Source organism: Mobula birostris, chromosome 7 (genome assembly GCF_030028105.1).
Source record: "Mobula birostris isolate sMobBir1 chromosome 7, sMobBir1.hap1, whole genome shotgun sequence".
Taxonomy (NCBI): domain Eukaryota; kingdom Metazoa; phylum Chordata; class Chondrichthyes; order Myliobatiformes; family Myliobatidae; genus Mobula; species Mobula birostris.
Genome location: NC_092376.1, coordinates 59,322,894 through 59,347,215, shown reverse-complemented (window position 1 = coordinate 59,347,215; position 24,322 = coordinate 59,322,894). Strand labels below are relative to the sequence as shown.

Here is a 24,322-nt window from a genome sequence, read left to right as displayed (position 1 = left end):
TCGAAATTAAGGGGTGACCCTTTAGAACAGGGGTAAGGAGAATTTTTTTTAGCCAGAGAATAGTAACTCTGTGGAATACTCTGCCACAGACTCCAGTGGAGGCCAAGTCCGTGGGTATATTTAAGGCGGAAGTTGATGGTTTCCTGATCAGCAGGGCATCAAAGGATATGGTGAGAAGGCAGGTGTATGGGTTGAGTGGGATCCGCGATCAGCCTTGATCGAATGGTGGAGCAGACTTGATGGGCTGAATGGCCTAATTCTGCTCCTATGTCCTGTCTTATGGTTACGAATAAAAATGGCTACCAAAGCTTTTCAATTTTTCTTCCGCACATGGTTTCCCTCTCGCACATTATGCTTTAATAAAAAGCAAGGATAGGTGTACACCAGTGACAATCAATGGTCAGGAGCATGGGTTAGTTTGCAGCTAGAGACCCCAGAAAGGGGCCAAACCCTGCAATGCAGCAGAGTTTGGTCTCTAGGTGTCCTTACCCCACCCACCCCCTCCTCAATTGTGTTCACTGCGTTTTAATGAAGAGGTCTTTAAATAGAAAACAAAACTGTAGATGCTGGAAGTATGAAAAAACAGATAAAATGCTGGGGGAAAATACTCTTTGAACAGGGACATTGCTTCCCTCTCCATAGATGCTGTCTGACTCGCCGAGATTTTATTTATTTATATATTTATTTATTTAGGTTCTATATATAACACGTTCGGTTCCTTCAACTTATTTCACTTCCTGCAGTCTAACTCGCCGCAAATGTCAACAGGGAGAAACTCGTGTTCCGAGCGCGCGCACGAGCCTAGGCACTGCGCGCGCCACAGAAAGCGCGCCGCCGCGGATCACCAAGGACGCGCTTTGCGACAGTGCCGTGCAAACGCCGGGTTCTCGGGTTAAGCGGATGGTTTGCGGCAGTTCCTGTGGACTGCTAGCCTGCTGGTGAACTGACTCGGATGTTTGATGCTTTGGGCCGGTGAAAGCGGCGGGGTTCCCTGCCCTCGGTGATCATGACGCTGGCCCCCAAGGAGCTGAGTAACCTGATCGGCATTATCTGCGAGGAGGCGACGAGTAACACCTTCGAGGGCCTGTCCACTGCCTTCCACCATTACTTCGGCAAGCATGACCACTTCCGCCTCGGCTCCACGCTCGTTATGTTGTTACAGCAGCCCGACCTGTTGCCCAGTCCACAGCAGCGCCTCACCGCCCTCTACCTTCTCTGGGAGATGTATCGCACCGAGCCCCTGGCCGCCAACCCGTTCGCCGCTGTGTTCGCGCACTTGCTGAACGCGGGCCCGACGGCCGAGGAGCAGGATAGGCCGTTGCTCGGTAAGCGGGCATCTCCACCGACAGCTTCCACTTTGCAGGCCGGACGCAATCTCCAGGCCGTCAGTTACACAAAGTAGTTTGGGTCCTTACCCGGTGCATTGAAATCCAGAGCTAGTGCTGGGGCTCTGGAGCTATGCACCGGGCCAGCAAAGGAGGCGGAGAACTGATGCTGCCCTGTCTGGAGGAAAAGAGGGGAGTAGGAGGAAGGGGGTGGAAGAAGAGTTGGAAACGATCAGTGGAGAAGGAGGTATACGAGAGAGAAAGCGATGGTTGTCAGTTGTTTGGGGAGAGAGAAGGAGGCAGATTGAAGAAGGGAGGGTAGATGCGTGCTGGGAGGCGGAAGGGACAAAAGAGATGTGGATGGTCCCTGTTTTGGGGGAGAAGAATGGGAGTTGGGAGTGGAGATGGATGATGTGAAGACTGGGGAAATAGATCGAGATAGTTGTCAAAGGTAGGACAATTGCAGAAGTTGAAGTTGCCCAATGTGCTGGGAGGGCTGAGGAGGGAATTGTCCTCTCAGACCAATAAGAGGGCGAAGGGAGGTGCAATGTGCTGTCTGGGTGAAGGGAGACCGAACATCCTTGTTTGGTCAAGTAACTATTGGCTGCCACACATAATCCCTTCTGCTTCCAGTTCTGGACCTGGCTGCAGCTGCCTCCAGGCTCAGACCTCTCATGTCACTGCTGAGTCCTACGTCTCTTGTACATCTATTTCCCACCCACCTTGACCTCTTATGCCTCACCCCCCAGCTCCTGTTCTGAGCTTCTTTCATCTACACCAGTGTCCCTGAACCCATCTCTAACCACCAGCTCCAATCCTTGCCCTGCCTTCACTATCCCCTTCAACCTTCCCCTCTGAGGCATGATGGTATGTGTTCAGCAGGACCTTAATTTAGTCCCCCTGTGCCCAAACCTCAATGAGTTCGACTTCAGCTGTGATGCTGAGCTCTCCTTCCATTGCCTCAGTTTCTGAGATGATGTCTTTGACAAGATTACCCACCCTCCACTGATAACCCCTTCTCTCACTTTAAGCTCATATATCCCACTCTGGCCTTCTGCCTGGTCTGGTCTTTTCATCTCTGTCTATGTGATATTAATTGTCTCAACTTCACCACTCCCCTCACATATTCTGACTTCACCCCTCGAAATGCACTGCCATCCAATCTCTCTGCACTAATCCCAATCTCACCATGAAACCCACTGACAAGAGCAGTGCTGTTGTAGTTTGACAGACTGACCTCTACTTTGTTGAAGCCAGGTGGCAGCTCTCGGATAACTCCTGGTCATAGTCATAGTCATACTTTATTGATCCCGAGGGAAATTGATTTTTGTTACAGTTGCCCCAACCAAGAATATATAGATGTAGCAATAAGCTATATAGCAATTGTACTTGTCCCAGAACCAGGACCACTGAAAGCTGCACCATCACCAAACTAAGCTCCTGCGGAGATCTCCCCAATGCAGCCTCCAACCCCATTGTCCCACAATATTTTTGACATCAACAATATCCACAATCTTAACTGCCCTAACTGCCTTAAGGCTGTCCAATTCTTTCTTGATAACAGACCCAACCAGTTCCTCTCCATCTGGCAGAACAGGGACTCACCCTTAACTTCACTTTTGGCTCCTTTTACTGTCTCCAGACCAAAGGTGTAGCTGTGGGCACTTACACTGGCCCCAGCTATGCCTTCCTTATCGTGGACTATGTGGAACTACCCATGTTTCAAACCTACACCAGTAACACACACATCTTCTCTGCTGTACTGACAGCTGCATTTGTGCTGCTTCCTGCATTGGTCATGCAAATCTCATCAATTTCATCAACTACTTCACCAACTTCCAACTTGCTTGGACCCTTTTTTTCTACCTTTGAACTTACTGAGTTTACTAAAAAATGTGTTATATTACATTACCACAAAAAAAAAGTTAAAGTGTGTTGGTCCGTTAGTAGAAGTAGTTAATCATAGTCTGGAAAAGCTGCCACTAATGTTCAGAGAATGCCTTATTATTGGAGTTTTACTGTATCTTCAATCTTAACTTTAAAGTTATGTGAGATCCAATAAGCATTTCAAATTCATGTCAAAAAATTAAGAATGTTTTATTTTTACATCAAGTCAGTGAACTTCAAAGTTAGTTTGGAAACCTATTTTATTTCCTTTGGAATTGAATAAATTCCTATTTGGAAAACAAATTACATTTATATAATAGCTACTAGATGAGATTGATGCTGGGATGTTGGCTGGGATGTGGGGTCTCTTGTCTGAGCTCTTTTGTACTTGCTATAATATAGATCTAAGTTCTTTGGGGGGAAAAAACTGGAGGGTTTCAGCATGGGGTGGTTGTATAAATTGTGAGATAACTCTGTCCCTCAAAATGCAGAAAGTAAGTCAGTCTTCATCACAGACCTAGAACGTGAAAGCGGTAGTTACGGTTAAAGTAGAGGCTAGCTGCTTCATATTGATTTTCTTTTTTTTTTAATTTTATTTTTTATTTGGGTAAGTTATTCTTCGCAAGTATTATGCAAACTTTTTTTTTACATGTATAACCTTCTCTGTTTTTATATATGTATAGATCTATAAGTATTTATACATTCACAAGTACACATTGAGATATAAAAAAATAATTAGGCACTTAACTAGATAATTATGTGCAGTTGTAATACCACTCTATTAGACTAAGTATTGATAATGGTTGTAAAAAATAGTAATAATAGTGGATTAATAATAATTTCCATGTATCTCTTCTGGACCATTTCTTTCTGGTCCAAAATACTGTATGTAACCCTATGTAGCTTCCATCATAGGTGTTTATATCTTAACTCGTTCATGTTTGCTCCTACCCACAAACATACTTATCCAATCCCTATGTACTTATTTACTTCATTTTATCATTTTTTTCCCTTTCCCAAATCTTTTCCTTTACTAGTGTTAATTCCCTGTTTTCCAAAAAAAAAAAGAAAATAGTCATTCGAACCAAGGGTGCTTACGTTAACACTATTACTATGTTGATGAGGAAAGTAGTATAAACCGTTAGGAGAGTCATCTAAAGTCTCACACATAAAAGTTGCTGGTGAACGCAGCAGGCCAGGCAGCATCTCTAGGAAGAGGTGCAGTCGACGTTTCAGGCCGAGACCCTTCGTCAGGACTAACTGAAGGAAGAGTGAGTAAGGGATTTGAAAGTTGGAGGGGGAGGGGGAGATCCAAAATGATAGAAGAAGACAGGAGGGGGAGGGATGGAGCCAAGAGCTGGACAGGTGATAGGCAAAAGGGATACGAGGGGATCATGGGACAGGAGGTCCGGGAAGAAAGACGGGGGGGGGGGGACCCAGAGGATGGGCAAGGGGTATATTCAGATGGACAGAGGGAGAAAAAGGAGAGTGAGAGAAAGAATGTGTGTATAAAAATAAGTAACAGATGGGGTACGAGGGGGAGGTGGGGCATTAGCGGAAGTTAGAGAAGTCGATGTTCATGCCATCAGGTTGGAGGCTACCCAGACGGAATATAAGGTGTTGTTCCTCCAACCTGAGTGTGGCTTCATCTTTACAGTAGAGGAGGCCGTGGATGGACATGTCAGAATGGGAATGGGATGTGGAATTAAAATGTGTGGCCACTGGGAGATCCTGCTTTCTCTGGCGGACAGAGCGTAGGTGTTCAGCAAAGCGGTCTCCCAGTCTGCGTCAGGTCTCGCCAATATATAAAAGGCCACATCGGGAGCACCGGACGCAGTATATCACCCCAGCCGATTCACAGGTGAAGTGTTGCCTCACCTGGAAGGACTGTTTGGGGCCCTGAATGGTGGTATGGTGGTAAGGGAGGAAGTGTAAGGGCATGTGTAGCACTTGTTCCACTTACATGGATAAGTGCCAGGAGGGAGATCAGTGGGGAGGGATGGGGGGGACGAATGGACAAGGGAGTTGCGTAGGGAGCGATCCCTGCGGAATGCAGAGAGAGGGGGGGAGGGAAAGATGTGCTTAGTGGTGGGATCCCGTTGGAGGTGGTGGAAGTTACGGAGAATAATATGTTGGACCTGGAGGCTGGTGGGGTGGTAGGTGAGGACCAGGGGAACCCTATTCCTCGTGGGGTGGCGGGAGGATGGAGTGAGAGCAGATGTACGTGAAATGGGGGAGATTGCGTCTAAGAGCAGAGTTGATAGTGGAGGAAGGGGAGCCCCTTTCTTTAAAAAAGGAGGACATCTCCTTCGTCCTAGAATGAAAAGCCTCATCCTGAGAGCAGATGCGGCGGAGATGGAGGAATTGCGAGAAGGGGATGGCGTTTTTGCAAGAGACAGGGTGAGAAGAGGAATAGTCCAGATAGCTGTGAGAGTCAGTAGGCTTGTAGTAGACATCAGTGGATAAGCTGTCTCCAGAGACAGAGACAGAAAGATCTAGAAAGGGGAGGGAGGTGTCGGAAATGGACCAGGTAAACTTGAGGGCAGGGTGAAAGTTGGAGGCAAAGTTATTTGCCTCCAACTGCCTGCAGCAGCTTTATATCTTTCTTCTGTTCCAAAAACAATACATGCCCCAAATAGAGAGTCTCAAAGTTCAGAGGTACCTTAACTAATGTTCTATGAATACCTTTCCAATATAAACTTAATTTAGGGCAATCCCAAAAAATATGGAAATGATTTGCCTACTTGGAGCCACACCTTCTCCAACATGTCACGTTTGTATCTTTATATTTTTCCTGGTATGGGGTCTTGAAGTATCTTATAATATTTTTCCAACAATGTTCTCTCCAAATCAAAGAGTTAGTCGAAGACCACTGAAAGCTGCATATTTTCCCCCAAGCCTCCTGTGAAAGTACCAACCCCGCTTCTTTCTCCCACTTCTCTTTAATATGTGATGTGTTTTCATTTTTGGCATGAAAGAGTGCATTATATAATCGAGAAATTGATTTACTTGGTATTGAACTGTAAGCCGAATTCAGAATCTTGAAAAATTCTAATTCTACTGTTGATAAGTCTGTATATCTATAATTCTGGTTAACATAGTGTCGTACTTGAAGGTACCTATAAAAAAAAAAGAAGTCATTGTGTTCTAGGCCATGCAGGGATTGAAAACTTTGTAATACTCTCTTATGTGTGAATGAGAGGTAGTTTGTAAGACCTTTCTTTATCCATAGTTCAAATCTTTTATCTCCTCTGCTAGGAAGGAATTCTGTGTCATATGCACACCATCTGAAAAGTTTTAACATGTTATTGATTCCACATGAATTAGCCACCTTCTGCCATACTTTTAATGTGAGATTTATCCAGTTTTTAAACTTTTCCAGTTGGGCCATCAATCCTTTGTCTGCTATTGAGGCCTGTAGAGGAACATTGTCAGTCAATCCAAATGCTATTTCCTTCCATCTAGCCTTATACTCCCTATTACACCAATATAACAGAGGGGTTATCTGTGAAGCATAAAAATAATTTCTCAAACAAGGAAGTGCCATACCTCCTTCCTTCCCTAACTGTAAGGTGTTAAATCGGATTATCATATTGATTTTCATGGAAGAATCAAAGATACTTTAGAAAAGTGAGTCAAAATGCATTAATTTAGGGAGCATTGTATGGCATGAAAATTCCTGTGGGCAGTTGGAATCCTTAAGCATGCAAATAAATTGTAAGGTCCATATATAGTTCATGCTTTGCAGTCATACTAATGTGTAATAGTGTCTATGTAGTAAGTTCAAACTGAGTCTTTGTTTTGCTTGACAGGATTTTTACCACCTATTACACCTCCGGAGAAGTTTTTCCTATCTCAGTTGATGCTGGCTCCTCCAAGGGAACTATTTAAGAAGACTCCCCGTCAGATTGCATGTATGGATGTTGGTAACATGCCTCAGTCTGTTGACATTAGTGGTTTGCAACTGGCCTTAGCTGGTGAGTGAAATTGTATACTCTTTAATGAAGCTGCAGTTGTTGTTCAATCACTTGCAGATCTTGCAAAGTCCAAACACTGAATTTTATTGTTGCCTCATCAGTGCACACGTTTTTTGCAACTAAAAAAAAGGTAGACTGCAGTTATCTGGTAAAATTGTTGTAGCTGATATATAATATCTAGAATTATTTTGAATAGATTCCAAGACACAGTAGCAATATGAAAAGAAACACATCTACTTCTGACCAGAATTGTTCAGAACTTGCTTTACTGTTTTAATCTGTCTTTGCTCATTTAGCTGCTCAACAAAATTGAAATTTCAGAACAACTGGTTGTCATATCTTGATGCTAAGGGCACCATGAATTCCTAATTGAAACAACAAACAGAAGTGATAAAGCTTTTGAGGACAATAAATTCTGTATGTATTATGAAGAGTAGAAAATGCTGATATAACATAGTCAAAGGCTATGGAGGCAGGGCCAATGACTGGGTTTACAGTTGACAGTCCATTATATTGTAAACAAAGCCAATTCACTTATGAAAACCGTTTAAATAGTAGCAGGAGCTACTGCAGTATTTCCCAACAAGGACAATGCTTCGAGAAAAATGAAACAGAGGGTTGTTACCTATGAATTATGTGCATAAAAGAAGAATTGCCCAATAGGAACAGCTCTTCAATACTGCAGCCTTTGCAACATGAATCCGTGCTTAAAAGCTGACCAAGATGACTTTTGAATCATTGTCTGTATATTTTTGAGTGTAATTTTTTATTTATCCTGCAGAGCGTCAGTCTGAATTACCTACACAGAGCAAAGCCAGTTTTCCAAGCATTCTCCCGGATCCTGATCCTGACTCCTCTAACTCTGGATTCGACAGTTCTGTAGCAACTCAAATCATAGAGGCTTTAGTGAGTGGACCAAGACCACCAATAGAAAGTAGGTGCTTTTAAATTGACATACAAGGAAAGACTAGAGTATTTGAGTTTCATTCATAAAATGTAAGTTCAACTTGGTCCAGAACTTTCAATTAATTTCTCTTATTAGCTTTTGTTATGGGAAGTTAATTAGCACTGAAGAAACACACACACAAAAGTTGCTGCTGAATGTAGCAGGCCAGGCAGCATCTATAGGAAGAAGTACAGTCGACGTTTCGGGCTGAGACCCTTCGTCAGGACTAACTGAAAGAAGAGATGTAAGAGATTTGAAAGATTTCATATCTCTTACTATCTCTTCTTTCAGTTAGTCCTGACAAAGGGTCTTGACCCGAAATGTCAACTATACCTCTTCCTATAGGTGCTGCCTGGGCTGCTGTGTTCACCAGCATTTTTTGTGTGTGTTGCTTGAATTTCCAGCATCTGCAGATTTCTTCATGTTAGCACTGAAGAATATGCAGTTTGGTGTGGGACTATATTAGCCATAATTTAAAAATGGCACCATCATAAGAGTTGATGTCATCTCATCTGCCTGGCAGATGCAGAGCAAGGGATGAAAGCAAAAGAGTGGTTTGGCTTTATTTCCATGCAAATGACTACTTATTCGGTGTGCCCAAAGTGATTTGCAGTCTAAACACAAAATAATCTGCAGATGCTGGGGTCAAAGCAACACTCAAAACACGCTGGAGGAACTCAGCAGGTCAGGCAGCATCCGTGGAAACGATAAGTCGATGTTTCGGGCCAGAACCCTTCTTCAAGACTGTAGAGGGAAAGGGCAGAGGCCCTATAAAGAAGGTGGGTGGAGGGTGGGAAGGAGAAGGCTGGTAGGTTCCAGGTGAAAAACCAGTAAGGGGTGGGGGAGGGGAAGCAGGGAGGTGATGGGCAGGTAAGGTGAAGAAGGAATAGGGGAAAACACAATGGGTAGTAGAAGGAGGCAGAACCATGAGGGAGGTGATAGGCAGCTGGGGGAGGTGGCAGATTGACATAGGGATAGAGGAATGGAGGGGGAGGGAATTACTGGAAGTTGGAGAATTCTATGTTCATACCAAGGGGCTGGAGACTACCTAGACGGTATATGAGGTGTTGCTCCTCCAACCTGAGTTTAGCCTCATCATGGCAGTAGAGGAGGCCATGTATGGACATATCTGAATGGGAGTGGGAAGCAGAGTTGAAGTGGGTGGCTACTGGGAGATCCTGTCTGTTATGGCGGCAGAGTGGAGGTGCTTGACGAAGCGGTCCCCCAATCTGCGTCGGGTTTCACTGATGTAGAGGAGGCTGCACCGGGGACACCGGGTGCAATAGATGACCGTACCATCACCGCCCTTATCAACTCCAGAGACCTTCCATCCTCAGCCGCTAAACTTATAATTCCCACACCGCGTACCGCTGGGTTTTACCTCCTCCCCAAGATCCACAAGCCGGACTGTCCTGGTAGACCCATAGTTTCTGCCTGCTCCTGTCCCACCAAACTTGTATCTGCCTACCTGGACTCCATTTTGTCACCCATAGTTCAGTCCCTCCCCACCTACATCCGGGATACATCCCATGCCCTCCACCTCTTCAATAACTTCCAGTTCCCCGGTCCCAACCGCTTCATTTTCACTATGGATGTCCAATCCCTATGCACCTCCATTCCCCATCAAGAAGGCCTCAAAGCCCTCCACTACTTTCTGAATAATAGACCTCACCAGTTCCCCACCACCACTACCCTCCTCTGGTTGGCGGAACTGGTTCTCATACTCAATAACTTCTCTTTTGGCTCTTCCCACTTTCTTCAGACTAAGGGTGTAGCTATGGAAACTCGCATGGGCCCTAGCCTCTTCGTTGGTTACGTGGAACAGTCTGTGCTCCAAACCTATTCTGGTACTGCTCCCCAACTTTTCCTTTGGTATATTGATGACAAAATTGGTGCTGCTTCCTGCACCCATGCTGAGCTCGTCAATTTCATTGACTTTACTTCTAACTTCCACCCAGCCCTCAAATTCACTTGATCTATCTCGGACACTTCTCTCCCCGTTCTCGATCTCTCGGTCTCCATCTCTGGAGACAGACTGTCCACTGACATCTTCTACAAGCCCACTGACTCTCATAGCTACCTCGACTATACCTCTTCCCACCCCACCACATGCAAAAATGCCATTTCCTATTCCCAGTTCCTCCGTCTCCGCTGCATCTGCTCCGAGGATGAGGCTTTCCGTTCCAGGACATCTCAAATGTCCTCTTTCTTTAAGGATTGTGGTTTCCCTTCTGCTGTCATCAATGATGCCCTCACCTGCATCTTCTCCATATCCTGCACTTGGCCCTCACCCCATCCTCCCGCCACCACAACAGGGGCAGAGTTCCCCTTGAGTTCCCCTTGTCCTCGCCTACCACCCCACCAGCCTCCGGATCCGGCATATTATCCTCTGCAACTTCCGCCACCTTCAACAGGACCCCACCACTAAGCACACCTTTCCCTCTCCATCCCTCTCTGCTTTCCGCAGGGATCGGTCCCTTCACGACTTCCTGATTCATACGTCCCTCCCCACGGATCTCCCACCTGTCACTTATCCCTGTAAGCGCAAGTGCTATACCTGTCCTTGCACCTCCTCTCTTGCCACCATACAGGACCCCAAAGAGTCCTTCCAAGTGAGGCAATACTTCACTTGTGAGTCTGTTGGGGTCATCTATTGCATCTGGTGCTCCCAGTGCAGCCTTTACATCAGTAAAACCCGACGCAGATTGGGGGACCGCTTCGTCGAGCCCCTCCACTCTGTCCTCCACAACAGACAGGATCTCCCAGTAGCCACCCACTTCAACTCTGCTTCCCACTCCCATTCAGATATGTCCATACATGGCCTCCTGTACTGCCATGTTGAGGCTAAACTCAGGTTGGAGGAGCAACACCTCATATACTGTATAGGTAGTCTCCAGCCCCTTGGTATGAACATAGAATTCTCCAACTTCCGGTAATTCCCTCCTCCTCCCTTCCTCTATCCCTATGTCACTCTGCCCTTCCCCCAGCTGCCTATCACCTTCCTCATGGTTCCACCTCCTTCTACTACCCATTGTGTTTTCCCCTATTCTTCACCTTTCCTGCCCATCACCTCCCTGCTTCCCCCCCCCCCCACCCCTTTATCTTTCCCCTTACTGGTTTTTCACCTGGAACCTACCAGCCTTCTCCTTCCCACCCTCCTCCCCCCCCACCTTCTTTATAGGGCCTCTGCCCCTTCCCTCTACAGTCCTGACGAAGGGTTCTGGCCCGAAACGCGACTCATCGTTTCCACGGATGCTGCCCGACCTGCTGAGTTCCTCCAGTGTGTTGTGAGTGTTGATTTGCAGTCTAAGTGTTTATATTCTGAATTACTTGCTCTCTGGGAATCTTACTCACACTTACTGAGGAAAATCAGTACGTAAAGAGTATTTGGCATCGGCTTCCAGATTGTGGACTATCGTGGGTTAAGCTGGTAATTTGATGGTCCTTTCCATCAAATTAGTAGGCAGTCACAATGCTTTCGTAGAAGTTGTTAAGGTAAGTAAATGGATTGTTGTCTTGAATTAAAAGATAGTTTTCATTTCCCTGGGCAGTAGTTACTGGAATAATTGGAAATTCAATACAATTATGATATTCCTTCGAGTTTCATAGGATGTGCTGGGGCCTTACACAAATTATAGGCAATTCCCAAGAAATTCCAGGCTAATGGACTTACCTTTTTTTTTGTTTTAGTGGAATAGTAAAAATAATCATGGTTTTTTTTTCCTGTGTGAAGGTCACTTTCGGCCAGAGTTTATTCGGCCTGCTCCTCCACTTCATGTATGTGAAGATGAGTTAGCTTGGCTAAACCCAACAGAACCTGACCATACAATCCAATGGGATAAAACCATGTGTGTTAAAAACAGCACTGGGGTGGAAATTAAGCGGATCATGGCAAAGGCTTTCAAGAGTCCATTGTCTGCACAGCAACAAACACAGGTAATTTCAAGTAAAGCAGCTGGATCATTTGGACTTTTGGTAAAACCCATAACCAATATTCTGACTGCCAATGCCATGTGGTGAACTTTGGTATCACCTTCACCAATAAGAGACAACTCTAATGACAAGATGGTATCTGATAAGAAAGGTGGGAAAGATGGTCATTTTAATAGAGGTTTAAATCTTGTATTGGGGTAAGTAGATGAAAGGTAGTGAATTTCTTGTGGTTAGGGTAGTTGCCTGTAACGATATATCCCCACATCAACAAAAAAAATAGACCAAATTAGAATTAGCTACGGGCTAGTTTTGTATATTGCTTAAGGAAATGTGATCATTTGTCCAAATCATAGTATGTTTGAGTTAAACATTCGTTGAAAGTGTGAAATAACTCCTAAGCTTCAATATCTAGAGAAATCAGCCTCCTATGGGATGGGAAAGAGACTGTCCATACAAAATCAGTTAAATTAATAACATCAATAGATGGTGTTTATTGTGAATTAGAATGAAGGGACAAACATTTAAAGGGAAAATAGTATACAAAAAGCACAGAACTGGTAACTGGGAGATGTACAAAGTATTATAAATGTGGATGAACAGGACTAGGAATAGAATCTAGGAATTAACCGATCTTTGTAGGAGTAAAAAAGATCAGGGCCACTGTGTGCTCTTCTGCCTGCTAACTCGCCCCCACCTGCTGGTCAGTGATAGCTTAGCGTTTATTGGTTGTATTTATGACTCAAGCTGTTTAATATAATAATTCTCTGTCATCTAGAGCACAAAACACTAGGTCCATCATTGAAGTACTGAGGCTTTATACACTCTTGGTGGTGGTGGCATCCATTAGTCTCGTGAGACCATGGATCTGCGCCTGGAAAGTCTTCCTTCAGTCTGTCTCTCCAGGGCGCAGGCCTGGGCAAGGTTGTATGGAAGACTGACAGTTTCCCATGCAGGAAGTCTCCCCTCTCCACGACACCGATGTTGTCCAAGGGAAGGGCAAGAGCCGATACAGCTTGGCACCAGTGTCGTCGCAGGAGTTGCCAAAACGAGGTTGAAGGCAGCGTCAGACTGCCTTAGGGACTCCAGCTCCACAGTTGTGCTCAGGGTTTACTCCCGAAGCCTTTCCCATGAGTGGGTATGGCTGCAAGGCAGTGGTTTGAAATCAGAGTTTTCCCTCTCTTAGATGGACTGCCTTCCCGGGCTGACGAGCTCCATCTACCTGAAGCACTGGTTTTAAGGCGCAGGGACCCGCCTTCGCCCCTTCTCCTGTCAGTAGAAATAGTTCCGCCGGGCTTAGAGGCTAAGCCACACGAGAAGGCCAGGAGTTGGGGACAAGCTCCCACTATCTAAAAATGCTCTTCGCGGCATGTGCCTCAAATAGCCTCTGACATAACACATCTAAGAGTGTTATGTCAGAGGCTATTTGAGGCACATGCCATATTTCAGACAAGTCCTTTTGCTTTTGGGAAATCAAAATTTTGCAAATACTCACAACCTTAAGTAAAAACACTCAGGAATTTGAAGACCCTTTGTTAGAATGGGTAAAAGAGAAATTAGTTAGCAGGTTAGAAAGGATGGGAGAGGGATGCATAGGAGAAAGAGAATATCTGATCTCCTCGTGCTCTTGAGTGTGTTTAAAAGATCTCAGACACTATTTCAAAGAGTGTTGATATCTTTATGTCCTACCCTCTAGCTGTTATGCATTGCTGTTTGTGAGAGCTTTCTTTGTGCATACGTGAGATATAATTCTCACACGATAGCATTGATTATTCTTCAGAGGTACTGGGTTGTAAAAGATCAAAGGTATCGGAGTCACGAGCATGCCTCATCTCTTTATCCTTGGAAAATTGCTGGCTCTGTAAATAAAAATAACCAGAAGGAAATTAATACTAAGTAAGGGGCCGACTTGTTGCAAACAGAATAACAGTAATAGGAAAAACATTGACACCAAAGACGGACGCATCTCCAGTACAAATTTCTGTTCCAGATTTTAGAGTATATGAAAATATTGTGCATGTCCTGACATTAATCTTGATTCAGGAAATGTTTTTTTCAGTTTGGAATATCATACATGCCAGTTCTCTGTATGAAAATTGAGAGGAAATCCCAGGAATGAGACATCTGTTATCATGAAATTACTAAAATGCTTTTATACTTTCTATAAAGGGAATTAGCTGGAGGAAACAATATCTGGAAAAAGGTTTCTGCTTAGTGGAGTAGACTTCATTTTAAGGGCATTGATGGAACTAAGAAAGTAGATGGGCTGATTGCATACCCAGTCATGTAGAGCGATATGGCTATCAATGAAAAATGGCTTAAGAGGTTAGGGATGGTTTCTGGTTACAAGGTTTAAGGCGAGATTTTAAAATAGTCATTTTATCAGTTATAGCAACATAATAACAATGTAGTAAGGATTATGTGCTTAAAAATAAATCAACATGAAGCCCAACGCAGTTGAGCTGAGGGAGGGAAAAAGCAATCACACTGTTGGGAATAAATGAAGATTAGACTCTGTCATCTAAACAGTTTGAGAGAAAAATGAGAAAGGTATAGGCAGATTTTAAAACATTAGGGAAGTGGTAAATGATTTCAACAATCCTGCAAACTGTGAAAGTCAGAGTTGGCAGCACCTTTAAAACCCATAGTCACAATTTCAGCAAGAGAAGGGGCAGTTCTAAACTTGATTTAAGGAATTGCACCTGGAAGGGCCATTGGTAAAAACTGTAATGGAGCTCGATCTAATATGGCTTTGGGGAAGGACAGATGGACCAGGAGTCGGTTGTTAATTGAGGTACATCGACTTTTTCCAGACTGACAGATAACTTGGCAAAAATGGAGTGAGAATAGCTACTGTAAAATGTTAGTATAAAAACAAAGACAATATTTGAGGGATAGAGGTTTGAATATTACTACAAAGGAAAAGCCTGGAGTTCCCAGATCTGAATCTTTCTGCATGTCTGGTAGCATGTTGGATAGGATAAGGCAAAACAAAAGGTAAATGGGTCTGATAGCAAGAGCTCATCAATATAGAATACCTGGAAGAATATTGAAAGTGTAGGGGTGAAATTAATAAAAAAAAAAGGAAGTGCATGAAAAATATATTGGCAAGTAAAATCAAGGCAAACCTGTTTTAAATATCGTTCAAAAGACGAACAGAATCTAATGGGTGTATGTGGGCAAAAGGCGGATTGATTCTAAATGAATACTTTACACCATTCTTGATGAAGAGGACAGTAATGTGGACATTGAAGGTAGAAGAAGAGAGAAATATTGTGTATAATAAGCAGTGAGAGAAAAACAATATGGTTTACAATAATTGATAGCTTGTAAATTGCCAGCTTCAAAAAAAGAATCCGTGGATACTGGAAATCCGAAATAAAATCTAAGATTGTAGATTTAAAAATTTGGCAAGTCAGGCAGCATCTGTGGAAAGAGAAACTGCTAACATTTCAGGCCTGGAACCTTCATTAGAAAAGAGAAATGAGGTGGTGGGTAGAATAAAGGAAATTCTGATTGAACATATTGTATTCTAAAAAAATAGACTGAAAGCTGTTAATGTGGCACTGTTGTGGAAGAATGGAATAAGTATACATTCAGTATATTCCAGTAGGCCTAATGTATTAGATAGGAAAATTACTGGGAAAAATTATAAATGGCCCTTGCCAGTCTTCATTTTAAGTGACACAGATTAATGATTCCTAGCTGTTTTTTTTTTAATGATAATTGTGTCTTACTAACTCGTTTGAAACTTTGGAGGTTTCAAGGAGGATAGAGGAGCATAATGTATGTGGATTTTCTCAGATTTGCACAAACCAGGCTGATCAGAACAGTTCATGTCCGTGCATTTTTCCACGCTGCCTCTGTATGATGCTGTGGAGTGTAAACCAGGCAGGTGGATGAAGTAGCTTTCTTTTTGCTGGGCTCAGAATGATGTGTGTGGAAGCTGAAAATCTGTTGGCTGCCTGATTTCCCCTAGCTGTTGAAGTGAAAAATAAGGAAGTTCCTGCATAGAAATATGCATCTGCTTCCTCTGACTCTAAATGTTCTAAAAATTATCCAGCTGTCTAAGAATATTAATACAGTTCAAAGAAATGGAGAGTGGCATATAAAGAATAAAGAAAAGGCAGAAAGTGACGGGCAGTGATAAACCACGTCTCTCAAACATGGTAGCATTCAAAATGCAAAAGAAAAATCACACTGGTTAATTAATTTGGACTAGCCAGTATCAGGTTATGCAAGGTAAACTTGTAGGGCTAATCATTATCAAAATTTTAAGGATAAAGGCAGTGGTTTTTGAAAATCACCTGTTAGGATATCATAGTAGAGACTAATGATTTGGAAAATGCCACATTTGTACTAAGGTATTTGAAGCATGAAGGAAAACAATGGGAGTAAAGAGAACTATTTCCCATCGGAATGTTACAGATGGTGTTTCCTTGAGCTGCTATTAATCTGGATATGGAAACTGAAGGATTGAAAGCTATAACCAGTAAATAATAACATTCAATAGGAAATAAAAATGCAAAGTGACCTTTGTGTGAAATGGTATCATTAATAGTAGAAAGACTGGAAAAATGTAATCTACACTGTTTGTATCTGGGGGCATAGAATATTTAAGCAAAAGTTAAGGTTCATTAAATTGATCCAAGAAATTCAAAATTTTTGAAGAAAGGTTATGTAATGGTAGGTGATTGGATGTTTAAGAAGTAGACAATTTACATTGGCATGCAAAAGTTTGGGCACCCCAGTCAAAATTTCTGTTACTGTGAATAGTTAAATGAGTAGAAGATGAACTGATCTCCAAAAGTCATAAAGTTAAAGATGAAACATTCTTTTCAACATTTTAAGCAAGGTTAGTGTATTATTTTTGTTTTGTACAATTTCAGTGTTGGGGGAAAAAAAAGGAAAGGAGCACCATGCAAAAGTTTGGGCACCCCAGGAGATTTGAGCTCTCAGATAACTTTTACCAAGGTCTCAGACCTTAATTAGCTTGTTAGGGCTATGGCTTGTTCACAGTCATCGTTAGGAAAGGCCAGGTGATGCTAATTTCAAAGCTTTGTAAATACCCTGACTCCTCAAACCTTGTCCCAACAATCAGCAGCCATGGGCTCCTCTGAGCAGCTGCCCATCGCTCTGAAAATTAAAATAAATGATGCTCACAAAGCAGGAGAAGGCTATAAGAAGATAGCGAAGCGTTTTCAGGTAGCCTTTTCCTCAGTTCGTAATGTAATTAAGAAATGGCAGTTAACAGGAACGGTGGAGGTCAAGTTGAGGTCTGGAAGACCAAGAAAACTTTCCAAGAGAACTGCTCGTAGGATTGCTAGAAAGGCAAATCAGAACCCACTTATGACTGCAAAAGACCTTCAGGAAGAGTTAGCAGACACTGGAGTGGTGGTTCACTGTTCTACTGTGCAGCAATACCTGCACAAATATGACCTTCATGGAAGAATCATCAGAAGAAAACCTTTCCTGCGTCCTCACCACAAAATTCAGCGTCAGAAGTTTGCAAAGGAACATCTAAACAAGCCTGATGCATTTTGGAAACAAGTCCTGTGGACTGATGGAGTTAAAATAGAACTTTTCGGCCGCAATGAGCAAAGGTATGTTTGGAGGAAAAAGGGTGCAGAATTTCATGAAAAGAACACCATTCATGTTAAGCACGTGGGTGGATTGATCATGCTTTGGGCTTGTGTTGCAGCCAGTGGCATGAGGAACATTTCACTGGTAGAGGGAAGAATGAATTCAATTAAATACCAGCAAATTCCAGAAGCAAACATCACACCGTCTGTAAAAAAAGCTGAAGATGAAAAGAGGATGCTTCTACAACAGGATAATGATCCTAAACACACCTCAAAATCCACAATGGGCTACCTCAAGAGACGCAAGCTGAAGGTTTTGCCATGGCCCTCACAGTCCCCTGACCTAAACATCATCGAAAATCTGTGGATGGACCTCAAAAGAGTAGTGCATGCAAGATGGCCCAAGAATCTCACAGAATTAAAGCTTTTTGCAAGGAAGAATGGGCAAAAATCCCCCAAACAAGAATTGAAAGACTCTTAGCTGGCTACAGAAAGCGTTTACAAGCTGTGATACTTGCCAAAGGAGGTGTTACTAAGTACTGACCATGCAGGGTGCCCAAACTTTTGCTTCGGCCCTGTTTCCTTTTTTGTTATTTTGAAACTGTAAAAGATGGAAATAAAATATTAAAGAAATGTGCCATCTTTAACTACATGCCTTTTGGAAATCTATTCATCTTTTACTCGCTTAGCTATTCACAGTAACAGAAATTTTGACCGGGGTGCCCAAAAGTTTGCATGCCCCTGTAACTAAAAATTACTTAATGGACTAAAAAACAATGATTTTATTCCAAGTGGTTAGAGTGCATAATTGTCTTCAAACCATTCAAGGAAATGTAATGGATTTTTGTAACAGGTGTAACTGTTTGTAAAATTGGAATATTAAAGCATTAAGGGAAGTGGGCAACAGTGTGGAATGAGATGTGCATCTTGGATTGAAATTACAGAGACTGAGTTATGGGTCGGGGGAGGTTGGGAAAACATAGGGGGAAAGGGAAGATAACTGAATTCATCTTTACCTCTCCAATCTATTTCTATAGTTTTGTGCATGAAAACAATTTGCATTTTATAGCTAGTAAATTGTCCCATTGCATTTCACAGAACCAGTTAAATTTGACACGAATGCACGTCTGTATAGATGGCCAAAAGGTTTTTGTCAAAAATGCATGTCTTAACGTCTTGGAGACTAGAGAAGGTTGGAAGGTTTTGGAAAGGAACTCTGGGTTTGGCACCTAGGAAGCTGAAGGCAGTTACTAGTACTGGGGGAGTGTGTTGTATGTGTGTGATAGATGAGATCAGCAAAGGGATTACAATAGTATATTTGTATACATTCAGTATACATGTACAAATTTCTAGCACTTGTTTGAACTGTCAATTTAGAATATTCTGTATTAAATTTTAAGAAATTATTTAAAATAATTTCAATGTAGCTTGGGTTTATGCATAATTAACTAGAACAGTTTTCAGAATAATTGCAGTAAGCTACTTGTGGAAAAATCTAAAGTGTACATTGAGAATGTTCTCTTCCGTTTTCTATATATGGTTAACTGGTTTATTCATTTGAGAACTGCTGAAAAATTATTTCCGTATGCATTAATGCTAGTTCTAATAGTAGTTATTAACGGATCTATCATTTGACACTATCTCTGCAGATTGGCACACATCAGTACTGCTTCTAAGTAACAACAAGTCTTCTTTCTATTGTTCTAGCTCCTTGGTGAATTAGAAAAAGATCCAAAACTAGTTTACCATATTGGACTGACTCCTGTCAAGCTGCCTGATCTGGTAGAAAATAACCCTTTGGTGGCAATAGAAATGTTATTGAAGCTAATGCAATCAAGCCAGATTACAGAGTATTTCTCTGTACTTGTAAATATGGATATGTCTCTTCATTCAATGGAAGTTGTAAATAGGTGAGTTCTGTGCTTTGTTTTTTTCCCCCAATGTTAGCATTGCCCTACTCAGGATTGAGGGAACTACCCTTTACATTCCTCAGAATGTGCAAACTTGAGTATATTGACTGGCATCTTGTACTGTAAGAGGTTTATTTTACAAATGTTCTGTTGATTACTCTGTTCCCATTAAGCCTTCATTTGACATTTACAGAAGTAATTCATTTGATGATGGAAGTTTGATTTTTAAAATGACAATTGCTTTTAAAATTTAATTAATCTGTCAACATGAAAAATGCTTAAATTCTAGTTTGATTTACTGTCAAACTCTGTGGCCAGGTTTGACTTTCATCTTAACTTAAATCTGGTCCTTTCTTACTTGGTATCACACATGCTCACTTACGGGTCAGTAGATAGCTGGGGATTTTTTTTTTGATGAAAATTAGTTACTCGTGATATAGTGTTCTGGTTTTGAAACTGATTACTCTTCTTGCTTGCTTTTTAGGTTAACCACAGCTGTTGATCTTCCTCCAGAATTTATTCATCTGTATATTTCAAACTGTATCTCCACTTGTGAACAAATTAAGGATAAATACATGCAGGTAAATAACTTGTTTCTGTATTATTGATTTTTTTTTGTAATTAGTTGCCATTTAATGTGTTAGCCTTTATAAATTGTATTTATATTATTGTGTATTATTTGAGAACAGATTCTTTGTTGTACATGTAACAGCAGGGTTGGCCGGCTTTGGGGCAAACCACAGTGGGTATGAAATAGAATAATTTCTGCTGCCCCTTTGAGTAGTTTGCCTAGGACTGAAACTGGTAGGTTCTACTTGCAGCATGCATCATTAGTGGATTTTTTGAGTTATCTATGTGGATTAATTTATACCTTTAATCTTTTTCTGATCTGTTATTCTTTTCTGCAGCCCCCCTCTGACCGACACACAAAATCAATATTTTGGAATTCTTTTCTTTGTAGAATTATGTAAAGCATCAAGACCTAAATATAAGAAGTAGCAGAAGTAGGCCGTACTGACCCTTGACCTAGACAGAGCTCTAATCCCTGGATTCTCTAGATTTCCAAACATCTATCTTTCATACCTTGCATATGCTAAACAATAAAGCATGTGTATTGTTCCTAGGCAGGGAATTCCAACCTTTTTTGATGAAAGTTTTCCTTTTGGTGTTTAATTGGCTGGTTCCTTGTGCCCTAGTCACAGCATTAATTAGTTCAAATCTTTCCAGGCTATATGTTGTACCTAGGGTTCAGAATCTTGCTTGTTGATTTCAATATAACATTTTCTTCTGAACCTATTGCATCTTTAAAATAGCTCTTCCAGCTCCACTATTGATCAATTCTATTTCCCAAATATAGTTTAACTTTGTATGCACTTCAGTTTGTCATGTGCTGTAAATTTTACCTCAGTGGAAAAATATTAGGACGCAGAAATGAGCACCTTTGTACAGGTACATCTTGGGCAACTACTAAAGATGGAGCAATCAAAATATTCGGATGACCTAAATCAAGAAGCACAGAGATGCACCATAAGGCTAGAGAAACCTTGTGGTACAGGGAGGGATGAAGCCGTGGCTATATTTGAAAACTAAAGTACGACTTAAGGCAGGATATTGTGTTTGGGTCAACATGATGGGTTAACAGCATTTTATGCAAATTCTGATGTAGACAACAATTGGATATTTAAGTTTAAAGATAATTTATCATTTGTAATTTTGTGTAATAAAGAAAATCAGATTAATTGTATTAGGCATGCATTGCTCTGTGGTGAAAAGTAAGCTATGTGATAAACTATGCACCACTGTTGCATCATGTATAAACAAATTCTTTTATCTTTTAGAATCGCTTGGTGCGCCTTGTATGTGTCTTCCTCCAGTCTTTAATCAGAAACAAGATAATCAATGTCCAGGACTTGTTCATTGAAGTGCAGGCCTTCTGCATTGAGTTTAGCCGAATACGAGAAGCAGCTGGCCTATTTAGGTTACTGAAAACACTGGATACTGGAGAAAATCCTCCGGAAGCAAAATCATCAAAATAAAGGAAGGCAATATTCACAACTTAAGACAGGAATACATTTAGAAATATTTCTGTGATTTCGGTGTACCACTGGAAAAATAACTACTTTTGTTTCAAAACCATAAGGCTTTCTTAAGCAGCAAGTTTGCCCAAATGGGACCTGATTTATTTTCTTGTTATACAAGTATACAAACTGATACTGATTAGCATCTTAAACATATTTTGGTAGGCTAGAGTTATATAGCAATGAACATCACTTTGCTGACTTCTATATCATTTGGGGTAGGATGTACTTTCTTTAAAAGAACACAACTAGTTTATTTCGTAACACCATATGTATAAACACAATGCAAGTTATCACATTCATCTAATGACTGAAAGCTCATAAAGTATTAAAGTAATAGAGAGTGAACTTGAAATTTGAAACTTCATATTGATTATAAAAGTTTTATTTAAATTAAAATGCTGTAAATTGAAGCACCATATACTTATTTGTTGATATTTTTATTGAGAGATAGAAATTGCTAATCTAATTTTCAGGTCACCCTGATGAAATGCTTATATTCTTGTAGGAATTTCACCCAAATTTTAGGTTGCCAACAATAGCACTCACACCAATTACCTGACATAGGAAAGTGCAAATCATACTTATTAGTGATTTTTGGAAACATTACACTTGTATTTTAATTCATCAGGATCTGGGCGTCACTTAAAAGGGTAAGTTGCCTAACTGGCTTGATGGTGGTGTGCCTTATGGTGGAAGGGCTTGCACAAAGCATTTGAGGGGTTGTTTTCATCCACTTATCCCACAGATAATGAGTATCATGAGTTTTAGTTGTCTGAATAGCCTCGGAATAAAACTACACAGGCAACCCCTCTCACTCATACCCTCCTCCTCTCCCCCCCCCCCCAACATTACGGTAATTTGGAAAACAAATTTCACTCTTACAGAATCTGTAAATTACTATCCAAAAATGTGACATACAGAATAAAATTCATCCATATTGATTTTTTTTCTGACATTGAGGATCCACAGGAGTCATGAGCAGCTCCTTAAAGTAATCACTTGGCCTTTACTCCAGTAAGTCACTGAGCGTTAACCTATTATTCCCCTGAATTACTACACCATCTTTCTTCCATCCTCAAATTCCATCCCTTTTCCTGATATAATCTCTTCCTTAACCCTTTCCTAATCCACGAGACTTAAGTGTCAGAGGAAATGCCTCACGGATGGTCTGTGTGGTAGAGCTGCACTCTCAGACATCTGGTCACGTGTCCTCAGGCTGGTGGATTTATAAGGCTGCACTTGGAGTATTCTGGACGATTCTTGGTCCCTTCTCTAAGAAAGGATGTAATGGCATCAGAGAGGATCAAGAGGAGGTTCACGAGAATGATCCTGGGTTGACATGTGAGAAGCATTTGACACATCTGGGCCTGCACTCGTAGGAGTTTGAAACCTATTGAATATTGTAAGGCCTAGATAGAGTGGACATGGAGAGGATATTTCCCTTAGAGAGGGAGTCTGGGATCAGAGGCTACAGCCACAGAGAATAGAAGGATGTCCCTTTCGAACAAAGATGTGGAATTCCTTTAGCCAGAGGGTGATGAATCTGTGGAATTCATTGCCACAAGTGGCTGTTGAGGCCAAGTCATTGGGTATATTTAAAATGGAGGTTGATAGGTTCTTGATGTGGTACTTGCCAAAGGTTATAGGGAGAAGGTCGAATGAAGTTGAGAGGGATAATAAATCAACCATGATAGTGGGACAGCAGACAATGGGCTTATTGGCCTCATTCTGGTCATGTGTCTTATGGTCTAAACCTTTTGTCTAATTTCTATGTACCTTTTAAAATATATTTTAAATGCTGCAACTATCTATCTACATCCTCTGAAAGCTTATTCCATGTATTACCATCTTACCTGGAGAAAGTTATTTGTCAGGTCCCCTTTAAGTCTTTCCCATCTCACTTTAAAATTATGCCCTCTAGTTTCAGACTTCCCTACTCTGTACCATTAGAAGGTGGCCCAAAACAGTATTGGGGAACGAACACCTCATCTTCCATCTTGCCAAAATGCTGCCTTCTGGACTTGATACTGAGTTCAACAACTTAAGTTAACTCTATTTTTGTCTATATTTATCACCCATCTGTGACATTAGCTCAGTTTTTCCCGCTGTTTTTGTCTCTGGGAATTGACATGGCCAGTTGGCTATACCCTGTTTTTTCTAACCTTGTTTATCCATCTTTGTTCTCACTCTACAGCTCACATTCATTCATTGATCAAATAACCTTTTTTTGCAGCATATCCCCATGATCACCCTGCTCTTACTCCATCAAAGACATCCTCATCCTCTCACCCTCTCTGCAGCTTAACAATCTTGTCTCTCCCCCAGTTCTGCTGAAGAGTCTTCTACCTGAAAAGTTGACTTGTTTCTTTTCTCATAGATGTGGCCTGTCCTGTTGAGTATATCCAGTACTTTGTTCTTTCTTTTGGATTTCCTGCATTTGTAACCTGTTATTTTAACAATAGTAATTAATGATCATGTAGAATACCTGATTAAATCCAGTTAAAATCACTATTTCCAAAGAGTTTATTGTCCATATTTTCAATAACTTTTTCACTGCCATAGGCAGTGATTGGAATACCATTCATTTTATCTTGTGGCTGTAGCTTCTTGCACAATACAGCACACTTTTGCAGCATAGCCACTATCATTAATGCACCATGACTGCACTGCATACTACCTACAAA

At 41.6% G+C, this 24,322-nt stretch overlaps 1 protein-coding gene and 1 long non-coding RNA gene across 2 annotated transcripts; one reads left to right on the top strand and one right to left on the bottom strand.

The window, feature by feature from the left end:
* The first annotated feature begins 870 nt into the window (after positions 1-870).
* Positions 871-24,151, top strand: cnot11 (CCR4-NOT transcription complex, subunit 11). The gene is made up of 7 exons (XM_072263253.1): positions 871-1,325; positions 7,025-7,189; positions 7,971-8,123; positions 11,869-12,071; positions 19,355-19,557; positions 20,042-20,138; positions 21,396-24,151. Exons 1-7 carry the CDS (start codon positions 1,007-1,009, stop codon positions 21,591-21,593), a joined length of 1,338 nt encoding a protein of 445 aa, XP_072119354.1. The 5' UTR covers positions 871-1,006; the 3' UTR covers positions 21,594-24,151.
* Positions 12,213-24,128, bottom strand: LOC140200239 (uncharacterized). The gene is made up of 3 exons (XR_011886581.1): positions 23,985-24,128; positions 18,192-18,248; positions 12,213-13,924 (listed from the first exon to the last, which is right to left on the bottom strand). It is a non-coding gene; the product is annotated as an uncharacterized lncRNA (long non-coding RNA).
* Positions 24,152-24,322: the final 171 nt, after the last annotated feature.

Bases quoted from the DNA above. Each gene is read 5' to 3' on its own strand.
- cnot11 (XM_072263253.1), top strand. From the start codon at position 1,007: ATGACGCTGGCCCCCAAGGAGCTGAGTAACCTGATCGGCATTATCTGC. The intron at 1,326-7,024 runs GTAAGCGGGCAT...TTTGCTTGACAG, and splicing joins GCAGGATAGGCCGTTGCTCG to GATTTTTACCACCTATTACA. The intron at 7,190-7,970 runs GTGAGTGAAATT...TTTATCCTGCAG, and splicing joins TTTGCAACTGGCCTTAGCTG to AGCGTCAGTCTGAATTACCT.